The 23,720-nt window shown below is 41.4% G+C and overlaps 2 protein-coding genes and 1 long non-coding RNA gene across 9 annotated transcripts in view; 2 read left to right on the forward strand and 1 right to left on the reverse strand.

The window, feature by feature from the left end:
- The first annotated feature begins 4,255 nt into the window (after nucleotides 1-4,255).
- Nucleotides 4,256-6,402, forward strand: LOC140689978 (uncharacterized). The gene is made up of 2 exons (XR_012065130.1): nucleotides 4,256-4,463; nucleotides 4,654-6,402. It is a non-coding gene; the product is annotated as an uncharacterized lncRNA (long non-coding RNA).
- A 2,185-nt stretch (nucleotides 6,403-8,587) lies between these two features.
- Nucleotides 8,588-15,760, reverse strand: C28H2orf15 (chromosome 28 C2orf15 homolog). The gene is made up of 4 exons (XM_072951344.1): nucleotides 15,435-15,760; nucleotides 14,673-15,106; nucleotides 13,978-14,097; nucleotides 8,588-9,681 (listed from the first exon to the last, which is right to left on the reverse strand). Exon 4 carries the CDS (start codon nucleotides 9,609-9,611, stop codon nucleotides 9,336-9,338), a length of 276 nt encoding a protein of 91 aa, XP_072807445.1. The 5' UTR covers nucleotides 9,612-9,681; nucleotides 13,978-14,097; nucleotides 14,673-15,106; nucleotides 15,435-15,760; the 3' UTR covers nucleotides 8,588-9,335.
- TSGA10 (testis specific 10) overlaps nucleotides 15,058-23,720 on the forward strand; it is a 58,654-nt gene continuing 49,991 nt past the window's right edge. For 2 of the 7 annotated variants that reach the window (XM_072951339.1, XM_072951340.1), the window contains exons 1-2: nucleotides 15,170-15,271; nucleotides 22,301-22,429. Coding sequence is in view for 1 of the 7 variants with exons in the window: in XM_015238840.3 (XP_015094326.1) it covers nucleotides 15,475-15,531; nucleotides 22,301-22,429 (186 nt within the window). In the remaining 6 variants the exon portion in view is untranslated. Of the gene's footprint in view, nucleotides 15,272-15,427; nucleotides 15,532-22,300; nucleotides 22,430-23,720 lie in introns of those variants that run through there. The other 5 variants (XM_072951341.1, XM_072951342.1, XM_072951338.1 and 2 more) reach the window with 5 other exon arrangements.

Raw genomic sequence — 23,720 nt, forward strand, 5'->3', positions numbered from 1 at the left:
ATATTCGAACTGAGTCTCGAAATCTGATGGTTTTTACCAACTTGATGGGAGCGGCATATTCCAGGCATATGCAAAGGCAATAAGGCAAGTTTGGGGGACTCCCTCCCCGGGAGTTACACTACCCATCTTCCAGCTCCACTGAAATCTTGGCTATGCTGCCCTAGGAAGCCTTGGCAGCCAGATGGCATTTCTTTGGTTACACTCTTTGTCCTTGGCTCTATTTGACTGAATTTGATATAGTCCCTCATTCACTGAACAAATATTTCTGGAGGGACTACCAGGCTCAAGCTAGTAAGGGAAGAAGGGGAAGAGACAAATTCATGTAATTCTAAAACATTTGGCATCTTTCTAAAAGCTGCTAGATCTATTTGAGGTGTTTTAAGTAGAAGAGTGTTAAGCCAGCCATTACACAAAACTGCCTCTGCTGTTGATTAAAGAAAAGACAGACTAGGGGCAGGGAGGAGGTTTAATAGACTCATGCAGTCCAAGCTTGAGATAATGAGGGCTTGAACTAGGAAAGGAGACAGTGAGAAGGGGATGGATACAAGAACATTAAGGTTACAGACTGGTCCTTGCCTTCAAGGAACTCACTATCTAGGGGAGGCACTAAAAAGCAAGTAAGGTGATAATGAAAATATGGTGTCGTAAGTGTTGTGTTGGGGTAAGTACATGAGAAGGCCATCTAACCCTCTCATCAGTGGAAGTGACACTGATGCTGGGACATAAGAGGGGAAGGAAATTATCCCAACAAAGGACAGCAGCTTGTAGGAAAAGGAGACCCATTCAAAGAATTTGAAGAATTTAATTCCATTGGCTGGTACTTAAGATGACTCATACTTAAGAGTGCAGGAATGGGGAGCTGCAAGAGATAAGGAGGCAGAAGTAGAGGTCAGATGATGAAGAGACTTAAAATCTATGTTAAATACCTGAACTCTACCCGGAGGGCCACCAGGAGGTGCTGAAGAGGTTTACAGAAGTGGGGAGAACAATTTATACTTTAGAGAGGTCCCCTAGAGATGAAGCACGGAGAATCTGCAACACTTGGTAACTGGTTTCTTGAGGGTGTGAGAGAGAAGTCAAGGGTCATGTCCCTTTTGGTATAATGATTACAAGCTCAAGCCAGAGTGCCAGCATTCAAATCCCAACACTCTCCAACCAGCTAAGGCAGGTGAGTCAACTTCTCTGAGCCTCAGACACCTTATTTATAAAATGGCAGGACTTATATCAGGATTAATACATGTAAAGTGCTTATGAGAGTGCCTGGCACAGAGAAAGTATGTAGGGTGTGAGCTTTTATTACTATATGCATACCCTGATTTGTGGTCTGGGAAGTGGATGGAAAGAGGTGACATTTCCTAGGAGAGATTTCATAGGAAGAGGAGATACAGGATGAAGATAACTGGCTCATTCTGACTACGTTGAACTTAAGCATTTATGGTGACCCCGCAGCCAGTGGCATAGAGCTGAATAGATGGTACGTGAGCCTATGAGAAGGGAACAGATTGTCCAGAGAAGGTTCGGTGAGAAGACATAAAAGCCTTAGACTCCCTGAAGAGCAGCAGCATTTAAGGGACCTGCAAAGGAAGAAGGGACCGCTCCCAAAGGAAGCTGAGAACAGAAGAAAAGGGGGAAAAATTAATTGTAGTCTTATAGAAGCTTCAAGGACACATGACAGTTGGTCAATGATGACAAATGCTGAAGACAGATAAACTAAGATGAGGGTTTAAAAGGATCTATTAGAGTTAACAAAATCACGGTTATTAGTGATCTTGGCAAGAACCAGCTAAGCTGATTAAAGCAGAGACCATGAGTGTATTCTAGTTGCAGAGTGGAAAAGCTGGGAGCCGTAGTTTGAAGGAAATGTGGAGTTAGGAGAGGATTTAAAATGCAGAACTGAGGATCTTTAGATCCTGGAAGAGTCAAGAGAGGGAGAGAGGGCAGCATGTGTGAAGGGAGAGCCCTGACAAGGTGGTGATGCTGGGATACGGAGTTCAGGGAGGGTGGGTGGGAGGCAGCCCTCACAGCAATCGGGAGAAACAGTAACAAATAGGTGAGGCAGACGCTGAATGCTGAACGGTGTCTGTGGATTTGGAGATTCTCCACGACCTTGTGGCACATCCTTCCCTAAGGTTAAGGCTCTGGCTCCTGTCTCATATACAGGGTGTGGCAGGATAGCAAAGTGGTTAAGAGTTTAAGGTGTCCCAGTTTTATTGAGATATAATTGCCATAAAACATTGTATTCATTTAAGTTGCATGACCCACGTATATAGTGCAAAATAAGTATCACAGTAAGTTTAGTTACCACCCATCACCTCACAGTTACATTTTTTTTTCTTGTGATGAGAACTTTTAGGATCTACTCCATTAGCAACTTTCAAATATACAATAAAACAGTTTTGTTAACCGCAGTCACTTAGCTTAAGTTTTAATCCTGGCTGTGCCACTTTATGACTGAACAATCTTAGACAAATAGTTTCGCCTCTCGCTGTCTCAGCTGCCTCATTTATGAAATGTTCTGACCTCAAAGGTTGGTTGAGAGAATTACATGGGTCAACATGCATCAAGCAGTCATGCCTGGCAAACACGAAATGCTCTCTAATGTTAACTGTTACAGAGTTCCTAACTTCCCTCTCTAGTCTTCTCACAGTGTTCCTTCCACGTCTGACATGTATTCTAGGAGCTTAACAGGTAAGGGTACAGAGATTCCTAACCAAAACTCATCAAAACGGCATTATAATGTAAGATACTGACTTTGGTCAAAAATGAGATCTTGTTCATGTTCCAGAATTGATCCGATTGATCTGATTAATGTATTAATAGTGCTCAAACTGTCTCTATTCATTCCAGGCATGTGGATGAAACACAACATTTTAATTCAACAGATCTTGCCCCTACTACACGGACAGACATTATTCATGGCACTTGAGATTTATCAGTGAACTAAATAAATGCAGGTGATGAGGACTAGAGGATAAAGAAAAGTAGAGCTGGGAAAGGGAGGATCAGAAATGTGTATGTGAGGGGAACCAGGCTTTGATTTTAAATCTGGTTGTCAGGCGAGGCTTCATTTAAAAAGTGGCATTTGAGTAAAGACTGAGAGAGCTAAGGAAGTCAGGTTGAGCGCCTACTCTGTGCCAGAAACTGTCCCGGGTACCTGATCACAGAAATAAATAGGCCCTTTTGAGAATGGAACATTTCAACTGAGCCCTGCGGGACAAGTAAGAATCACACAGAGTGAGCAACACTGGCAACAGAGGGATGTCTGAAAAAACCTGAATGCCAATTTATGAATTTACAGAGAGAACTATAGACTATCAACCGGATATTCAGATCAGCCTGTCCACTTGCTGTCTGCGGGTTACTGATAAACCGGTGTATCCTAAGTTTGCTTGGTGAGTACAGAATCGGACAAAAAAACTGAGTTACACGATTTCAATGTCTGGTGGAATGAACCCCGAGGAAATCGCCTCTCAAGTCCTGGACTCTGGAGAGATCCTACTATCAAAGCCAGGATACCCTGTCCCTCCTAGAGAAGGCCTGGATTCATCCCAGGCAGGCGCACCTTTCTTTTACTCCGTGCTTCAGTAACAGATCAGGCCTCCAGCTGAATGATGTACAATCTTCTTTCTATTAGCTGTCAGGATACTGTCACATCTTGAAGGCCTGATAAAATTTTGCTTCTTTACACTAACTTTGCATATCTCTACTCTCACCTTTTAATTAATAATTTAATCATTCTTCCTCACAGGACAATCCTATTTCCAGGTTCCAGAGGGGCACTTCGCGCTACCGCCACTTTGCATTTGCCAAACATGCTTCTCCATCACCGAACAGAAAACAAACCGTTACGAAGTCCCATCGACTCTCCTAGGTCGGCCCAGCTCCTTCAAAAAAAACCTTCCCAAGTTATTTTGCCACCTCTCGGTCCGTAACTTATCCAGAGTCTCCGGACGGCCGTGCGCCTGTCGGATTTCGCCTTCTGGCTCTCGGTGGGCGAGCACGGGGCCGGCACCCAGCGTGTCTGATTCTGACCGTCCTGTGTCGCGGACACACCGTTCCTAAGCGCGGCACGGGGTCCTCGCAGGCGCTGAGCGGAAGCCGCGGGGCCCTCAGCGCCAGCCCTGGGGTCCCAGCCCCGGGGTCCCAGGTCCCTGCCCGCCCCCGGGCACCCAGCACGCGACCCGGGGCCCACGCCGCCTGCCCCACCCGCTCCCAGCCTCACGCACCTGCTGCTTCCGGTGGCGCCCGAGCCGCAAGGGCCTGTGGGGGGAAGGACGCGTGCGACCCTGAGCCCTGGTCGCTGCGCACGCGCCCGCCCGGCCCGCGGGGGCGAAACCGGAAGCGCCGGGAGGGGGCGGGGCCGCGCTCTCACCGCGGGGCCGGGGGGCCCGCGGAGTGCGGAGGGTCTTTCCGAGCGGCCGAGCCGGCTCCCGGGCAGACGCGCGGTCCACGTTCCAATAAAGGTATCGAAAGTCCCAGAGCCCCCGGGCGGGCGGCAGTTCCCCGCGTTGACAGCCCAGAGCTAACGGTCGGCGGGGCGCAGGCGGGAGCCGGGCTGAGCCGGGGCGGCGGGGGCTGTCGGGGAGCGAGGCTGGAGGGAGCCCGCCAGGTCCGCGGAGCATCGGGATCACATGCTTTTTACTGAACATGCAGGCACTGCGCGGGCTTTGCACGTCTCAGTCCTAAGCGCAGGTAACTCCACTTGGAAGGTGAGGAAACTGAATTCAGTTCTGAAAGACAAATGGCATTTAAAGAAATAAAAGCTGGTATCCCCACTACCGAGATGGTAACAGATAAGAAGGAGTGGGTCCGAAAACAAACCCACTAAGGGCAATGAACGGTAGCACTTGGGGTGTCCGCCAGTGCACTCGGCAAGAACATCCTTGTGGCTCAGCCAGATGGGACGGTCCTCCAGCAAGCAAAGTTGCAGCTGACCGTAGCTGTGTAACAAACTGCCTCAAACACCAGTGGCTTCTTAAGACAGCGATTTATTATATGGGCAAGGCTCGCTCACATGTCTTCATTCAGCAAGGGCTGGCCGAGCGGGGAGGTCCGGGACGGCCTTATTCACACCCTTGGCAGTTGGTGCTGGCTGGCTGGCTGCCGGCGCACTTCAGTTCAAGCCTAGCCTTGGACGTGGCATTGGAGCCCTACTCTATTGGCCAGAGCACCAGCAGACGCAGCCCGGAGTTAAGGGATGGAGTAATGGGCCCCACCTCTTGATTAGAGGAGCCCAGAGCGTTCCTGGTCATCTTTTTCAATCTTCCACAGAAATCTCTCCTTCAGTTTAAAATAGACACCATCAAGACTTGCATCTTGGAGTGAGAAGCATCCAGTGTTCACAACTTGCTGAGGCCGATACCATGACCAGGGCTCCATATAAAGCTACAATAAGGACACAGTGGCTCCTCATTTATTTATTATTACCCTTTTGATTGAAGTCACTCTGAGTTATTAGTCTTTCTTGTGTTATTGTGCAGATAAGAATGAATTCTGTTCAGAGTTTGTGCCAGTAGGAATTTTCCTAGTTATCATTAAAAATAGCCACACAGTACCGTTGCCCTCTGCTTACATGACATCTTTCTGAATTCCAGCGCTGTGAAATCTGAGGTGGTACAGTTTTTTTCCCCCTTATTTCCTACTGAGGTGGTTTTCAAAAGTCCCATTCCCTCCTCTCGGCTCTGAGATTTCTATCCTCTGGTCATTCTTACCCTTTCCTACTCCTTCAGCTTCTCCACTGGATCCTTCTTCCACTGACACTCACACATGAACCCCATCTCATCTTAACTCTCCTCCAGTGACCTCACTTTCCACCTTTCATCCTGTCTCCTCACCTTTGGAGCTGAGCTTTTCAGGGAGTTTCTGCACATCCAGTATCCACTACCTCACTTCCTGTTCATTTTCCAACTTCCTCCAACATGGATTCTGGCCTGATTCCAGCAAAAATGCTCGGGGGGGGGATGCAAAATGGGTGAAGCTGGACAGAGGTACAAATTTCCAGTTATAAGTAAGTCCTGGGGATGTCATGTACAGCGTGGTGACTATAAAGATACTGTCCTGTATATTTTAAAGCTGCTAAAAGAGTATCTTAAAAGTTCTCATCACAAGAAAAAAAATTTGTTGACTGTGTGAGGGTAGACGTTAACTAAACTTTTCGTGGTGATCATTTTGTAATATATACATATAGAAAATTATGTTGTACACCCAAAACTAATCATATGTCAGTTATATCTCAAAAATTTTAATTAAAAAAATAAAATTATTTAAATCATTAAATAGGTATTCAGGGATGATAGGTCAGCTACTTTCAGATGGCTGGGGGGAGAGGGAAAGGCCTTTGTACCATGCTTGGAACTTTTCTGTAAATTTGAGGTTATTTCAAAATAAAAAGATAACAACGTGTGTTAGGTGTCTGGCTTTGTAATAAAGATTGTTAGTGCCCCACCCAGATCCCCTGTACCTCTAATCCATGCATCCATTCTCCAGCAGGTGTGAGTGAAGGAGTGATCAGGCACCGAGACACCTGAGTGGTTCACACCACCTCCCTGCCCCCCAGCCTCCCCACTTTGGCTTGGATGTGGTAACAAGTGCCTGATTGGTCCAGGGGTAGTCCCACCCCTTGCCTCTAAGCGGGACAGTGGGAGTAGTCCCACCCCTTGCCTCTAAGTGGGACAGTGGGACAGCTGTGCGGTGTGTTCCCTCCACAATGCTCTGTGGATCAATTTATCTCATCCTTAGTCATTCCCCCTACTTCTCTTACTCCCTTACAGACTTTTCCTAAAGAGCACACTCTCCAAAATCAAGCGCATCTGAGTCCTTGTCTCAAGCAGCATCTAGGGAATCTCAGCTAAGCCAGTCACACACCAGCTCCATAAGTGATAGCTATTATTGTGGGCATCAACGATACCGTTAGACCCAATACCATTGCATGTATTACAGGCCTTATTTCATAGATAGGTTGAATTTAAAGTCTCCGTTAGTCATCCTTCTTTCTCCTGAACTACATTTTCATATGGAAAATCTACTTTCTTATCAGCAACAACAGCAGAACTCTGAAAAATGTTCACTGTAGGATTCTGCTTGTAGAATTCTTCCATAAAACAAATAGACACCTAAGTGAGGCTGCTGTCCCAATTAAATTTGCTCCATTCCACCCCTTCCTGGAAGTCTTTGTGGATTTCCGTTTCCAGATATGCTGCTAAAACTATGGCTTGGATTGGATTTGGGGGTTCCACTTTTCTGATGTCTTAGCAATAGTTCTTAATGAGGATAACTCATGTTTGCATTTCTTACTATCTCAGTGGCTGGGTTGTGCTACCACATTTGACATCCTACAAGGCAGTGGAATTGCACACAATGAAGGATCGTCCCAAATTCAGCATACAACACAACTATCAAATTTACTGTTGGACATTTGTAGAAGTAGAAAAACGGTCTGTAAATATCTGAGCCAAGCGCCTATTAAAGAAAATAGTGGCTTTGCTAAGATCACTAGTGCCATTCATGTTGCTAGGTCCAATGGACCTAGATTCAGTCCTCATCTGCCCTTTCAGTTAACTGCCTCCACCTTAGAGACTTGTATGGCCAGTCTTTTGACATTACCTTGTCTTGGTTTTCCACCAACCTCACTGTCAACTCCTCGGTCCCGTTTGTCAGCTCCCCCTGTGCTTACCAGCTCCTAAATGTTGGGATTCCTTTATCTAGCACTATACATTCACCATACACAACCTCATTCATTCCCATGGCTTTAAATACCATTTCTGTATTTCTGTACACACCATCAAAATTTGTATTTTTCGTTCCATACATACAGCTGTCTGCCTTGGAAACCGGTAGGTTCAAAAGCTGAGCTCCCGTACTCACTCTTTTCCCCAGGGAGCCTCCGTGCATCCAGCCTCTTCTTCCTCACTTCCCACTTCCAAACCATCACTGTGTCCTGCCAGACTTCACCTGGACTCTGTCCCCTTCTCCTCACCTCGACACCCTCGCCACTATCTCACTTGGACAACCATGTCACTGCAAAAGCTATCAATGTCACGTCCTCTGAGAAGCCTTCCTTAAAAATCAAGTTTTGTTTATATCTTCTTTTCTGTCTCTCTAAACATTTCAATTTTCTTCATGGCACATCACAGTTTGTATCTTATGTAATTACTGTCTGATGTTCTATTTTGCCCAGTAGACAGACAGTAAACACTATGAAGGCAGTGGCTCTTTGGTTCACCACTCTATCCCTAGTAACAAGCACAGTGCCAGGCTCGATGAACAAATGGATGATTTGTGTATTTTTTCCCTCCCAAAGAATTATGTTCTGTAAACAATAAAAGGCATCACCTTATTGGCTTACGTTCCACTCAATGATTTTTTAAAAAATTCTAGGCCCAATATTCCCTACAAATACATTATATCTGTTTAGTATTTTTCTGATTTAGAAAATATTTCTTCCTCACAAAGAAGATGCTTTTTTCCCCTTTGAATATCCCTTTGTGACTATTAAGGAAATTACTCTAGTTGGTCATTAGAGATCATTAGAGATTGAAATACAGGAGAATGTTCAGAACATACATAATGGAAACAGCTAGTCACTATATGGCCAGACACAAATGATTTTAATTTCATCTAACATTATCTGAGACAATACTGTTGTTTCCAAATACTAGATATTTCAGTCAGAATGGCAAACTGATACATATATATATAATAATTTTTTAATAGTAGGCTGTTTTCTTTATATTAAATATCAGTGGTATAAAATGGTAACATCTGCAAGATAAAGTGTTACACTTGGAAATAACTATTTTGTAATGGAAATGAATTCAGTGTGGGTAAAAAAAAAAGTTTTAAAAGGATGATTTGAAACGTGAAATTCACGTTAAGGTATGTAATTTACCAGTCTTTTACAGAGTTTACCTGCAGTGATCTTTTAAAGAACAGAACTGCAAAAATGCAGGAAAATAATGTATTCTAAAGCAAAACCTCCAATTGGAACTCCAACATACAAAATCAATACACCAGAAATAATGTGAAATACTGATGTATTATAATTAGAATGTTTTGGTGCCATTTAAATACTGTTACACAAAAACTCTGATTTTTGACAATATAGACTGTAATACCAGAGAAATCTGCTTTGAATTTTGGAAAGCTTTTTCTCCCTAAAGCAACTTTTTTGAATACATATCAAAAAAAGCAGTCCATGGTGATTCATAGATAGTAAAAAATAAATAATCATCTCCCTTCATTTTGTCAGGTTTTCCCAGTAAGGTTAAGTTCTCATTCAACACGCCCTCTTAGTCAAAAGCAAATTTTGGTTTCTTTGGTCATATACATGGATAATTTTATTCCACATCTGTCATTTCTATCCCATCACTTTCTTTCACATATACCACCGAACCCAAGGCTTTCTCTGAAAAAGATCCTGTTCCAGTGTCTTTACTCCTTGAAAAGTTTTCTTGGTTTGTGTCTTCTAATCTTACTTTCTTGGTGTTTTGAAATAACCGAGTCACTGGTTCCAATTTGCTTTTCTCAGTCCCTTGCATTAAGTGATCATCCACTTTTGAATCCGCACGCATAGCAGATACTCGAGTAGCAGATTTACTAAGAGGAAATCCCATTGGAGCAGCTTAATAAGTACAGTTTGCCGGCACCTCTTTAAGTAGTAGAAGCGTTTCTTCAACTTGATTGCTTGGGGAAGAAAATGGTAACAGGTGAATACGGTGGGAATGTCAACTAACTTCATGGCAGTGTTTGTTTTAATGAAATTTCATGGTGATGATGGCAAAAATATCAAGTAAAATCATCTTCCACTTTCAGGGTTTACATTTTCTTTTGGGGAGGGTTTGTAGGTTCTGTAGATTCTCTTCCCGAGAATTCCTTTTTAAATTCCTTTTTAAACCTTTTTTTTAAAGGAATTTACCAGGTTTTATATTTCATCACTTTGCAGAAAATAATAGAATTTCTCTACGTAGCCCTTTCTAGGATTCTTACTATCAAAAACTTCTAATTTATTATTAATGGATTAAAGAAATAATTTTTGAAGGCCAAACACTCTGTTAGATGTTCTGAACAAAAAATAAAGATGCCAAACAACAGTAAACATTTACCAACCTAATAATACATCATCCAAATATATGAGCAAAAACTGACATAAATGAAGGGAGAATTAGACAGTTCTACAATAACAGTTGGAGACTCCAAACTCAACTCAATAATGGATAGAACAACCAGACGGAAGACCAGTAAGGAAATAGAAGACTTAACACAATAAACCAACTAGATCTAACATATGTTTAGAGCACTCCACCCAACAACAGGATACATATTCTCAAGTGCACATGGGACATTTTCCAGGATAGACCATATGTTAGGCCACAAATTAAGTCTCAGTAGATTTTAAAAGATGGAAGTCATACAAAGTATTTTTTCTGACCACAATGGGATGAAGTCAGTAATCAACTAGAGGTAAAACAGGAAAATTCACAAATTTGTGAAATTAAACAGCACACTCTTAACCAATGGATCAAAAATATCACAAGGGAAATTTTAAACAATACTGAGAGATGGAAGTAAATAAAAATACATAAAACTTAAGAGATGAAGGAAAATCGGTGCTAAGAGGGAAATTTATAGCTGTAAATACATTAAAAAAAACAAGAAACATCTCAAATCAACAACCTAATTTTACAATTTAAGGTACTAGGAAAAGAAGAACAAACTTAACCCACTGTTAGCAGAAGGAAGGAAACAAGATCAGAGCAGAGATAAATGAAATAGAGACTAGAAAAACAAAAGAGAAAAATCAATTAAAAACAAAAGTAGTTTTTTGAAAAGATCAACAAAATCGACAAACCTTTAGACAGATGGACTAAGAAAAAAAGAAAGCTCAAATTACTAAATCAGAAATGAAAGGGGTTATTACTACTGATTCTACAGAAATAAAAAGCATTATAAGAGTGCTATGAACAGTTGTATGTCAACAAATTGGATAGCCTAGTTAAAATGGACAAATTCCTTGAAATGCGAAACCTACCAAGACTAAGTCAATAAGAAACAGAAAATCTGAATAGACCTATGACTGCTTAGACCATTCAGAGGGTAAAAGGCAGTCTTTTCAACAAAATGTGCTGGGAAAATTGGCTATCCACATGCAAAAGAATGAAGTTGGAAATACTAACAGAACAATGAAACATACCACATTTGAAATCAACAAAGGTAAAATAATGATAATGTATGTAATTATCAACTAGCACATTAAGCTTCAGTCTAATAGAGGGACTGAGAAAGAATGAAATGCAATAGGGTAGGTCTGGTCCTATGAGTCTCAGCTTAACTTCTCTGGGCTCTTGAGCATGTGAGAGGAGAAGTCTATTGGGGACCTCTTTGACCTGGTATTCGGGTTGCCATTCAGGAAGGCATCTTGAATGCATATGGAAAAATAAAGATTCATAAGGACTAAATAAATTTGGATACACACACACACACGCACAGACTTGCCTGACCATATTTTAAGATACGCTACAAAGTCAAAATAATAAAAAAAAGTTTAGTACAAGTGCAGAAGCAAATAAATGACTTATAGAACATGACAGAGCTCCAACTTGGACGTAGGTATGTACAGGAGCTTCACATATGATAAAAGTGGCAACATACAGCAAAAGGCATGGAACAGAATAAGTTTAGTGTGAACACTGGTTCACTATGTGGATAAAAATAAAGCAGGATCCCTATCTTACATGCCAAAGTGGACTCCAAATGAAGTAGAGACCTAAATGTGAATGGCTGAACTATAAATGCAATTTTAAAAATGTAGGACAATGTGTTTGTCACTTTATAGTGGAGAAGGATTTTTTGAATAAGAAATAAAACAAGGTGAGTCCTATGAATGCTCACTGCCTAGAATTTCAGGCTTTAGCACAAATAGGGAGAACCCAAATTGAGTCTGGTCATTTCAATGAGTTGAGAAGACAGTTTGTGGAGGCCAAGATGGCTAGAATTTGTGAAGAGAGGAGAGAGGTGCAGCAAGAGAAAGGGCTCCAGAGATCTGCAGAAGATACCCCACAATTCTTTGGCTGAGTACTGATCAGTGAATGTGCATAAGGAAACTATTGGGCCCTGGGGAAAAAACACAAAAAGAAGGCAGAATAGTCCTTAGAGCTTATACAGGACCAAGAATAGAGTTCTTAGAAAGGTATTGTCTCAGTAATGGGGTCAAATTAGCCCTCAATAAACACCATTTTGGACCTAACAAAGCTTAAGAGCAAGGTTCTAAAGCAAGTCTGTCCAATAGAACTTTCTGCAATGATGGAAATATTCTTCTCTATGTTTGACTAATATAGTAGCCACTGGCCACATGTACGTGTTGGCAAGCGGAATTCTACCGAACCACCAGGGAAAGCTGGCTGTTGGAATTTGAAAAGTATAGGGTACCAATGAGGAACTAACTTTTAAATTTTATTTAATTTCTTTATCATCACTTCAAATAGCCACATGTAGCTAGTAGTTACTATTTTCAACAGGGCAACTCTAAAGAACCAAACTGTTTCCAAATAAACTTACTGCATCTCAGAATAAAGCTTAAATATATTTAAAGAAAAACCAAAACTGAAACCTCCAGCACCCAACCATGTCAAATCTGCAATGCCTGGCAGTCAGTAAAAACTTACCAGAGATGAAAACAAGCAGAAGAATGTAACTCATAACCAGGAGAAAAAAAAGTCAGTTAATAGGAACAATCCCAGGAATGACACAGATGATAGAATTAGTATACAACCAACAGCTCTTTTAAATATATCCCATACTTCCAAGAAGGTAGAAAAAAGCATGAGCATGGTAAGTGAGAGATGGAAGATATTTTTAAAAAATTCAAACTTCCAGAGATGAAAAATACAAATCTGATATGAATAAATGTTGCAGGTTGGATTAACACAATCAAAGGAAAGAAGAGTGAGCTTTAAGATAAATCAGTATAAGTTGTCCTGTTTAAAAAAAAAAAAACGAACAGAGCATCAGTTAGCTGTAGAACAACAAGCAGTTTAATGTGTGTAACTGAGTCCCAGATTTTTTTTTAGGGGATGAGGGAGGTACTGAGGAAGACAAAAGGCAAAACAGAGGTTTTCGTAGTGAAGCTTGTGAAATGATGGAGAAACCCAGAACTTAGACTTACACAGGAGTATCTGTTACAACCGAGAGAGCAAACCTACTAAATAAAAGGGTTTCATGGAATAGGATGGGGCACTCACCACTCTGCATATCCACAAAGGGAAGAAAATTTTCACTTTCTTTGGCTGGGGGAAGGAGTCAATAGTCAATAGTTCAGTCAATAGAAGGAAAATCTTCACACCCTGGTTTGGTTTTAAAATGATCTTTTCCCTACATTCTTTCCAAAGAATCTTCAGTAAAATCTAGGTGGCAAACATAAATGCTTAACCTTTCCATGTTTTTTCCCTAAAGGAAGTACCTTCCTACCTCCTATATTAATAATTCACTTCTCCCTGCAGACCTTCGACTCCATCTGAGAGTTCTGAGGTTTATACACTTCTCCCTATTTTTTTTAAACAATGCTAGCTAATGAGAACATTTTATTCAAAATAATCGTAGTATCTAAAGAGGAAATAAGATTATACTTTGTTTTGTTTCAGGACGGTCTTTGAGAGCTCATGCTTCTTTGTAACTTATTTTACCAGTTAGGTATAATTGTATTTTGCAAGAAATGTACCTGTTGGGACCGCTCACTTCTTTATCTAAAATAACAGGGAAACTCAATTTAACTTTTTCCCATCTAGCTATACTTGCAAGGTGTATCTGAAAATAAATGCTACAAAATATGAGAAAGTGTACTGGCACAAATAGGGATAAAAAATTAGAGGAGAGATCGGAAAAACATATGGCACATACTTAAATGTACTTCAATGAAATTTGTTCTAATATAAAATGTGTTTATGCCTGCCAATAATATATTGTGGGGGGAAAATGAGTACTCACCTGGCAAAACCAGGAATTGTTAGTCTCTTCAAATGTGAGATTACTTTTGGAATACACAGACGAATACTATGTCAAGATCATCAGAGGACAGCTATAAAATACCTAGTTTATCTATTTCATCTGTAGGAAAAGACAGGGAGATAAAGCCACCATTAGAGTTCAGCAGCCCTTGAGTTATTTAAGAAAACTGGAACACGTTAAACACTAAGAAATGTTAAAAAGACAATATTACTTCTTAAGCTGGGCTCCAAAAATTTGACAGAATAATTCAGTTCTCATTCTTTTTCACTAAAAAGCTCATTTCTTCACTTTTAGGTAATGTGGTCAATATTAGCATAGATGGATGGCCAAAAATAATATTACACCTGGCTAAGTTAAATGAATGTTCCCAGACTGAAGGCTTCTAATTGAGAGAAGACAACTTTAAATGGTATTAAACAGGAAAGCAATCGATTCAACATTAAATGTCGAGTGAGATAATATACTTTTTCCTTTTTTTTTTTTTTTTGTTAACCGTCATTAGTTTCCCCGAAAAGGCGATTCGGAGAAGGCCTGGCTTGTGGAGAAGGTAGGTATACCGGTGAGAAACCTGCGCTTTCATTGCTAGTTCTGTCTCTCCCCGCTTCAGCCCAGACTGGATCATGTCGAGGGCCGGGGGCCGCAGGCTCCCCAGACTGCAGGCTGCCGGTGCTCACCGAACAGGCCGGCTCTCTCTCCCGAGGAGGCAGCAGCGGTACCGGACCTGGATGCTCCCCGCAAACCGGCCCTTGACTGCGGCGGGAGAGCGCACTGCCCTCCCAGCGCCCACGAGCAATTCTAGGGAGTAACGAGCTCACGGAACGTGGGTCCAGAGTGGTACCCAATCCCCGTGGAAAGTGGCACAAAAAAGCCGCAGCAAAGCGGCAGGTGCTCCAGAGCTAAGGGAAGGTGGCCGGAGGCGATATAGCCCTGCGCATGCGCGTTCCGCCCAGGTGCGGCCGCCACCCGCAGGGAGTAAGGGAAAAGTCTTGGAAAAGAGGGTAGCTGCTGGTTACTAGGAGACGGGACGCTCGGGTGGGTCGTCTAGACGCTGCGTGGGCGTGCGCCTGCGCGGCGCGGATGGACCAGGAAGAGGCCTTTGCTGGACGCCCTGTAAGGTGGCCGTACGCGTCTCTACGTGCGTAGGTGCGCGCGCACCGCTTGTAGTCCCCGCTAGAGGGAGTGTCGAGCCAGGTACGCGTGCGGACGGGGACTTGGGCGCGCGGGACGGAAGCGGAGCGAAGGCGCCGGGGAGGTGGAGGACGAGCCCCCTCAGGTACAGAGCGTGAGGGCGGGGCCCACGGCGGCGCCGACCGGCGCTAACCGCCCCCGCCTCCTTCCCGCTGGGTCCCTCCTCCCTCCGCCCCCTGGGGCGGGGCCGGGTCGATTTGGGGTGGGAAGGGAGGAGAAAGGGGCGGAGGATGGAGTCGGGGAGGGACCTGGATCCCCGGCGGAGGCCTGGTCCCAGCAGTCGGCGAGATGAGCTCCGGGGAGGACGACAGGCCGAGGACCCCGGGGAGGGACCCTCAGCTCCAGGTAGAAGCACCGGGATGCGCTGGGTTGGAGTAAAGCAACTCCTGAGCCCGAAGGTCTCTGTGAGGGCAGCTGCAGGAGGGTGGGTGTGGCGGGGGTTAGGGGCCGCGGGCGACCCCTGAGGTGGGTATTCGCTGCGGGAGCCGCTGTGAGGGGCAGTAGCGGGCAGAGTTGCGGTCCCGGGAGGCCCTCTGGGAGCAAGCTTTGCCCCTGTTGTCGTTTCTTGGGAGCTTAGGGTTGAGCCCAGTTCCTATGGTGACCGCTTCGCTTCCTGCCGCAGCTCTCCGCTTGGTTGTTGGGGGGACTGTTCTGTTTAGATACGCTCTGGAGTGGAGCTGAGGAATTTGAAAGTCAGATTTGGGAGTTCAACCTGGCTCTTCCTCACTCCCAGTCTCTCAATTCCAAGCCACTTTATAGACTTTGGGAGGTGAAGGGCCCAGATTACATAGGCATTTGCATGAAAATCTCATATAATTACTGTAGAAATTATACACAATAAAGGCAGGGTAAACTGGCTTTCTTTTGAAAAAATATTTGAGACTTAAATAACTTTGTGGCGGTCGTGGACCTGATACCTAACTACGTATGGGAATACATTTTTGTTGTTGTTGTCCTTTAAATAAAGTCAAGGATAGCGGTTTCAGGAAAAGTTTGCATAAGTGATAGGGTCTCTGTGTTTTCCTTCTTCCTTTCCAGGCCATTATATATCAGAATATTTCTTGTTTAAAATTTCCTCTACGGGTTTGCAGAATTTCAAGTACACTTTTTTTTTTAACCTGTAAGGAAATAAATCGAAGAATAATCAGTTTGAAACTAGAATAAGTTATAACTATAAAAGGAAAGTGTCACATTATTCATATCTGCTTCCAGGATAAAACTGATTTTTGTTTGTATTTTAATTGATCAGTGAACTAAACCATTCAGTCTTAATTAGTGGGAAATAACTAGGGAGGTACATTCATGAAATATTTTAAACAGTATACATTTTAGCATAATTTAATGGCAGCTTCCAAAATATATGCTGTTTACCTTCTGAAAAAAAGAATCACTGCTTATAGCCCGGCATATAATCAGATGCAGATATGCTGTAGGCTCTTTGTCTGTCTTCTTTGTCAGTTGCTTCCTTTTCAGTTTGTTTTAGGATAATCTGCTTTTAAAGTACTCCATATATAGAGGCAATTAGAGCAGATTTTATCATTTATTCCCTTTCCCCATCATACGCTCCTTTTTGTCCCCAGATGTAGTCCCTATGGTGACTTCTGTGATAGCCACTTCCTTGTTTTTCCTTATAGTTTCACCATCTTTGTGTGTGAACATGCACATACTAGTTTGGCTCGTTTTTAAACTTCTTATAAATGAAATTGTACTAAGTATTCCTTTGTATTTTGCTTCGTGACTCAACATTGTTTTTAAGATTTATCCTTATCACCTGCAGTTAGTCTGTTGTTTGGTGTTACACTGTAAGAGTATACCGCAATTTATCTACTGTACTGTTGGTGGACACCAAGATTTCTACAGTTTTTGATAAATGGGAACAACACTGCTGGGAATTTTCTTGTACGTGTACCCCCCGATAATCTTTTGAAATCAGCTAGTTAGTAAGGTGGTTCTGCTTGTCTTAGTTATGCTATTAACATCAGTCTATATTATTAAATTTTTTTGGTTCAGAAAAGCCTCTTGACAACACTGTTTAACCCCTTCTTAAGTTTCCAAGAGGAAATGATAAATGATACTTCTCCTAAGGCCATTGTTTTCTGCTCCTTAAAAAAGGCAAGTTATTTCTTTACAGCGTGGTCTGGATTGAAGAGAAATGAGGAGCTTGGGTTTGACTGGAGAGATTATTTGTTTTTTAAAAAGATTAAACACGTGGACTTAGTATTTTGTTTGAAGTGAATTTCCAAAACATGTATTCACTTATTTTTATTATAAATACAAAGCCTACCTCAAAATTACTCATAAAATTTTATGTGGTTTTCTATATCCTTCTGTTAGTGAAGCTCTTCCTTTCTAATTCAAAGTGTCTTATGTTTCTGAACTTTTGGAGCCAATTTTATAAAAAGAAAACAAGTTGACCTTTTGTGGAACCAGATTTCAGAATTTCATATAATGTGCTCCAGTATCTTCAATTATTCTATCAAAATATTCAGTAGATGTTTCTTGAGCACATGTTATATGCCTGGTCTTTTGCTCAACTCTAATGATTCTTTTTAGCATGTACTCTTACCTCCTATTTCACTGAAATTAAAATTCTGCCAGGCAGAAACTTCTTCAAATTTCTACCCCTTCTCATCTCAGTCTTCACCCAACCTTGCTTTTCTGTCTTGACTCAAAGGACAGTGCACATCCTTTACCTCCTTTTCCTCTTACGAGCTTAGTGGCCTTTCTCCATTATTTAACGTTAACCCATGTCTTGGGAATCTTCATTGTGTTTATACTGTAAGGATTCTTAATTTGGAGTACAAGAACTTTGGGGAGTTCTTGAACCCCCTGAATTGTAATGTTTTGTATGTATTTGTATTTTCCTGAGGTGAAGACTCAGGGCTTTTGCTTAATTCTGAAAGAGGTCCTTGATTTGAAGAGAATTATGACACAAGTTTTTCTCCTCTTGTATTGACCCTTCAACAACCTTGGTCTTCTTCCAACTTTCACTCGACATCTCTTCTCACAATCATGCTTTCTAAAAGAGGTCTACATTTTCTGTTTCTTTCTCTTTACTACTCACTCATTTATTAGTCCTCTTCAGACTTGCTCATACCCCATCCCTACTGTTGAAACTGCTTTGTTTAAATCATCAAAATTCATTACTTGGGAAATGTCTTATTGAGTGCTAACTTTGTGCTGAGCCTTTTTCTAGGCACTAGGGATATAACAGGGACCAGACAAGAGCCTAGATCGCTTGGAACTTACATTCTGGTAGAGGGTGGCAGACAGTAAACAAATGAAGAAATAAGTGATATAATTTCATATAGTGTTGAATGTGAATAACCTAATGGCAGAGTTACAGGAGAGAGGCTATTTTAGGTAAAAGGTTAGGGAAGTCCCTCTGATATTTGAGCCAAAATGCTGAGGGGAGGAAAGAGCCATTTGTGCAAAGGATTAGGGGAGAGAGTGTTCCTGGCAGAGGGAACGCAAGGGAGGAGGCCTCAAAGTGGAAGGAGATTGGCACAGTAGAGGAACAGAAAGGAAACCGATATAGCTGGTGGGTGAACAAAGAAGAGGGCACTAGGTCTGTTTAGAGAAGTGAAGGCAGGGGCCAAATCACGTAGGATCTTAAAAAGTGTGGCTTTTATTCTTATTGCTGTGGGAAGCCATGGGAGTGTTTTTGAGCAGGATCTGATTATTTTTAAGTGATTTTTACAGTTTCAGTTTGGAAAACAGGTTGTAGGGAACAACAGTAGAGGCAGAAAGACCAGCTAGGAGACTGTTGCAGTAATCCATGTAGGAGATCATGGCGACTCGCACCAAGGAGGTGATAGTAAAAATGTACAGAAGTGGATGGATTGGGCATATATTTTGGAGGTAGACCCAAAAGGGCTTGTTGATGGATTTGATGAGGTTCAGGGTAAGAGGAAACAATGACAACTCCTTGGTTTTTAACTTGTCACTACAAAAAAGATGGTGTTATTTTACATGGGAAAGACTGGGAGGGAGCAGAGTGGAGGCAGGGCTGAGAGCAGGTGTGCAGGTCAGGGAATTAAGAGGTCTGTTTTAACATGTTACATTTGTGATGACTCTGGACATCCAGTGAACACAATTTAATGTGTTAAGTGCTGCAGTGGAGATATGTTCATAGTTTAGGGGAACATGGAAAATATATCCTGAGTCTTTTGAGGGGAAGTAGAAATCAGAAATACTTTTTTGTAGTCCTTCTCTCTGTATTTCTTGTTCCTCCCTCTGATGTGGCACTAATCATGCTGTAGTGTAATTTCTGATTTATTTGTTCTGGACTTCTCTAGATTCACTGAGGGCTGAAATTGTAAGTTTTTATTTGTTTTCCATCTTTCTGTCCCCCAAATCTAATATTGGTTGATCCTTATTCTAGCTGTTTGTAAATTTGTTTGGTAAGTGAATAAATGACTTACAGTCTGATAGTATGAACTCAAACAGTGATAGTAGTGATAGAAGAAATGTATTTGAGAGAGATTGTAATGAGAAGATTGGTAGGATGTGATGGCAGGTAAGATAAGTTGAGTCCGTGAGAGGAATTAGTAATAATAGTAATTGTAAATAATAATAATATATAACACTTATTATTTATTGCCAGGTACTGTTCTGAGTGCTTTACATATAATAACTCATTTAATCCTCACAACAACTCTATGATGCAAGCACTACTATCATGCCTACTTTGTAGATGAGGAAGCCAGGGCCAGAGAAGTAACTTGCCCATGGTCATGCAGCTCAGAAGTGGCAGGACATAAGCAGTCTGACTCTACAGAGCATGTTCTTAACCACTGACTTGTGTCCCAACTGAGAATGACTGTGCTTCTGGCTTGGGTGTTTATGATGACAACTTGCTGCTTACAAAGTACTTTCCTTGCTTTCTCTGAGATCTGTACAAGGACACGAGTTCCATTCAAAGTTCCATTGAAAGATCACGGGAACGTGAAAGAAATTTAGGTGGCCTGAGGTGGAGAAATTGGCAAGCCAGGCGTGGGCAATTCAGATACACTGATTTTTTTCCCTTTTTATTGCCTCAAAATCTAGTGCAGGGAAAGTAGCAACTCTAATATGATTGCTCACAGTTATCGTGTTGACTCCTGGTCTTTTTCTGCTTTTAATATCTAGACTAGCCTGGTAGTTAATTTTATAGAATACCCACTTAACTTTTCAGTTTACCAAAGAGGGACAGTTCCATTTTCTCTGCTTTAGTACACTGGTTCATTATCAGCCTCTGCAAATTTGTATTGTACCTTCCTGTTATCTGAAGAACTCTGTGCAGGTTGGTGGGAATACAGAACGCTGTAGGGTATTACTTGTTAAGATTCTAGTAAGTGTGTGAGGAAGACATACCCAGAAAAAATAAATAGCTACATAAATTGTTCTATAAGTGATATATACAGAAGTCTTAATACAGAGGTGATCACTACTTGATGGAGAAGACAGAAAACCTAGAAAATATGGAATTCAAGCTGAGCCTCAGAAGTGTCTTTAATTAAACAGAAGAGTGAGGGCAGATGGCAAGGCTCATGAACAAAAGATAGTATGTTTCTGAGTGTGTGTATAAAGAAGGTGTAGAATAGTTTGTCTTTCACACAGGGGTTCTTGGGGGTGTTACGTAGGAGCTAACTTTGGAGACGTGGGGCCGGACCAAACATGAGGACCTCTGAGTGTTAGGCAGATTTAGATTTTAGAAAAAATATATCCTTACTATTCAAGGAATAGTCTCTACTAGCCAAATAGCAGACCAGCTTTTTAGAAGTGCACTATGTCAGGCCTACTGTGAATAAGAATCTGCATTTTAGCAAGATTCCCAAATGATTTTTATGTTCACTAAAATTTGAAAAGCACTGCTATAGTGAGAAGTCATTTGATTCTGTTATACTAAGTCAAATGTTTATAACTAGGAACACATTTTTCAACAAATTGTGGAAGAAATAGTAGTCAGGATTTCAGCCTTAACCCATAAAGGCCCAAAATGATTCTTAATTAGAAATACTTTCTGAGATATAATGCTGAAGTTCCGGGAGAGTCAGTAACTGCTGGAATGGAGAACAGAAAAAGCAGATTTGTGTCTTGTTTAGGGAAAAGGAAAAAGGAAAATAAACCTGTCAGACTGTGAAGTGCTGGGTTGCACAGAGTGTAACACACAGTCAGTGACTGGGGGATCCAGATCCTATAATTTCCAAAGCCCTAGATTTGGGAGAATAGCAGCGTGTTGCCAGGAGAGGCCTAGGATACTTGTAGCGAATTCTCTCTCTCTTAACAAAATGGCAGCCCTGATTCAGAGAAAGAACAAATTATTTCCCTAAATCATACTGTTTCTAAGATACATAGTCAAGTAAAAAAAGCACAATGCAAAATAGTATATATAGTATGCTAAAGTGAAAATTATTTGTACAGAAGCTATGTGTATTTATAATGTTGCTAGATTTCACACAGCTATTCTCCATAAATATTGTATCAATTTACACTGCCACTAGTCATGTATAAGAAAGCTAAATTTTATATCCAACTTTATGATCTTTGCCAATGTGATGGTTAAAAAATGGTATCTCAGTGTTGTTTTATTTGTATCCCTTTAAATGGTGAAACTGAATATCTTTAAATCTGTTTAAAAGCCATTTCTGTGAAATATCCATATTTTGACCAATTTTTCTGTTAGGGTATTTCTTTTCCTTTTTTATTTATAGAAATTATTTGTATATGAGGGAAGTTAGCCCTTTGTGATGTGGGTAGCACATTTTTTTTGCTACTACACAGAAACAATAATAAACAGGTAGCTAGTGGCAACTATGTTGGATAATGCAGACCTGGAAGTAGACTACTTAATTTGCTGCTGACCCCTGTTTCCTTAGATAGCAATGAGGTATGTCTTTTTTGAAAAGCATGTTTGATATTGTAGTTTTATATTTGAAAACCACAGGAGAGGCTTTATAATATAAATTTTTAAGAAAGTAAATCTTGATGAAATTGTTTTAACTGGTCAGACAAGGTTAAAAACAATCTTTTGATTGAATGTTCTTAATTTTCAGAATTTTGATTGTTGTGGGAAATCACAAGACTGTTTTAAACTTGAATGTCTCTGTATTATTCCCGTTCTTTCCACTAGGTTACCACCAAAGAACATGATTTTGGTCTAGGGGCTGCAGTTTCTGAAGCTGAAAAATACCAGAATATTCTCCAGCTAGAACAAGAAGTGAGAAATCAAGACAAACTCATCTCTACACTGAAATTACAGGTTACATTTAATTTATGCACATATTTCCCTGAATTAATTTGGGACAGGGGGCCTATATTAAAATAAGATAGAGAATAAATACTAATTCATTGCTCATGTAAATCTTATGGGTGTAAAATCATTCCATTTGTTTTCTTTTTTTAAAAAATTGCTTTTTACTGCCTTGTTTATTTCTTTTTTTAATTTTATTTTTGGGGGGGTTTATATATTTATTTATTTAGTTTATTTAAATTTTTGTTTAATGGAGGTATTGGGAATTGAACCCAGGACCTTGTGTATGCTAAACACATACTCTATCACTGAGCTGTACCCTCCCCCCTCCAAAATCATTCCATTTTTACGTTAACCATTTTGATGCACACAGATTCGGAGTTAGTGAGTACAAACTATGTGCCAAGTATTGTATCAAGTGCTTTCAAATGCGTAATCTTCCTTAATCAGCCCAACCTTGGGAAATTGTAATGTTATTTCCACTTATAAACATGAAAGCTAAAGTTCCAAGAGGTTAAAGAATTATGATATTTAACTATTGAGTGTCAGAGCTCAGATTTCTTTGAACTCCCAAGTTCAGTATTGTTTCTGTTCTGGCGCCTGACATGTGGTATTAATAAAGGCTATTAAAGAAAATCCGTCTTCTTGGAAAATGGAGTAGACTCACTTTTCCTGATTCTTCCGACTAAGCACAGCTAAAAACCCCTTAACATTATGTATAAAACAAACATAAGAACACTCTGAAAGGTGAGAAGAAGGAAGACTGGCCAGGGACCTCAGCACACAATGTATGACTAGTTAGTGAGTTCCTGGATTTTCTTTTTACTCCTTGTATCCCAGGCAGAGTACTGCAAAAACTGGCATCCAGAAACAATGGGTGCAGACAAAAATAGGTCTCAGAAAAGTCATCCCACTCTAGCCAAAGGACTAGGAAAGGGGTGGCCTAGAAAGGCAGACTACTTTTAGACAATAACTGCCCACTCTAAGCAAACACCATGGGAAAAACCTATAGCTCTGTTCCTGCCAGCAAAGGCTGAGTAAAGAGCCTGGACGTCTGCCCTTGCTAGGCTGTAACAAGGAGCCCCATCCTTGACTCATCTCTCCCCACCCTGCCCCAAAAGGCCTCCATCCTACCAGGGTGGCATCAGAGATGAAAGTTGAGTGGGGAACCAAGACTTTTGTGTCCATCAGGCAGTAAGGAAGTCCCCAATCCCATAGTTTTCATGGAGACCTCAGGGGGAGCCTAGAAATCCACCTCCACCTGGCAGTAAGAGATGCCCCCTTTCCTCTTTGCTGGGGC

This window comes from Vicugna pacos, chromosome 28 (assembly GCF_048564905.1).
Source record: "Vicugna pacos chromosome 28, VicPac4, whole genome shotgun sequence".
Classification (NCBI taxonomy): domain Eukaryota; kingdom Metazoa; phylum Chordata; class Mammalia; order Artiodactyla; family Camelidae; genus Vicugna; species Vicugna pacos.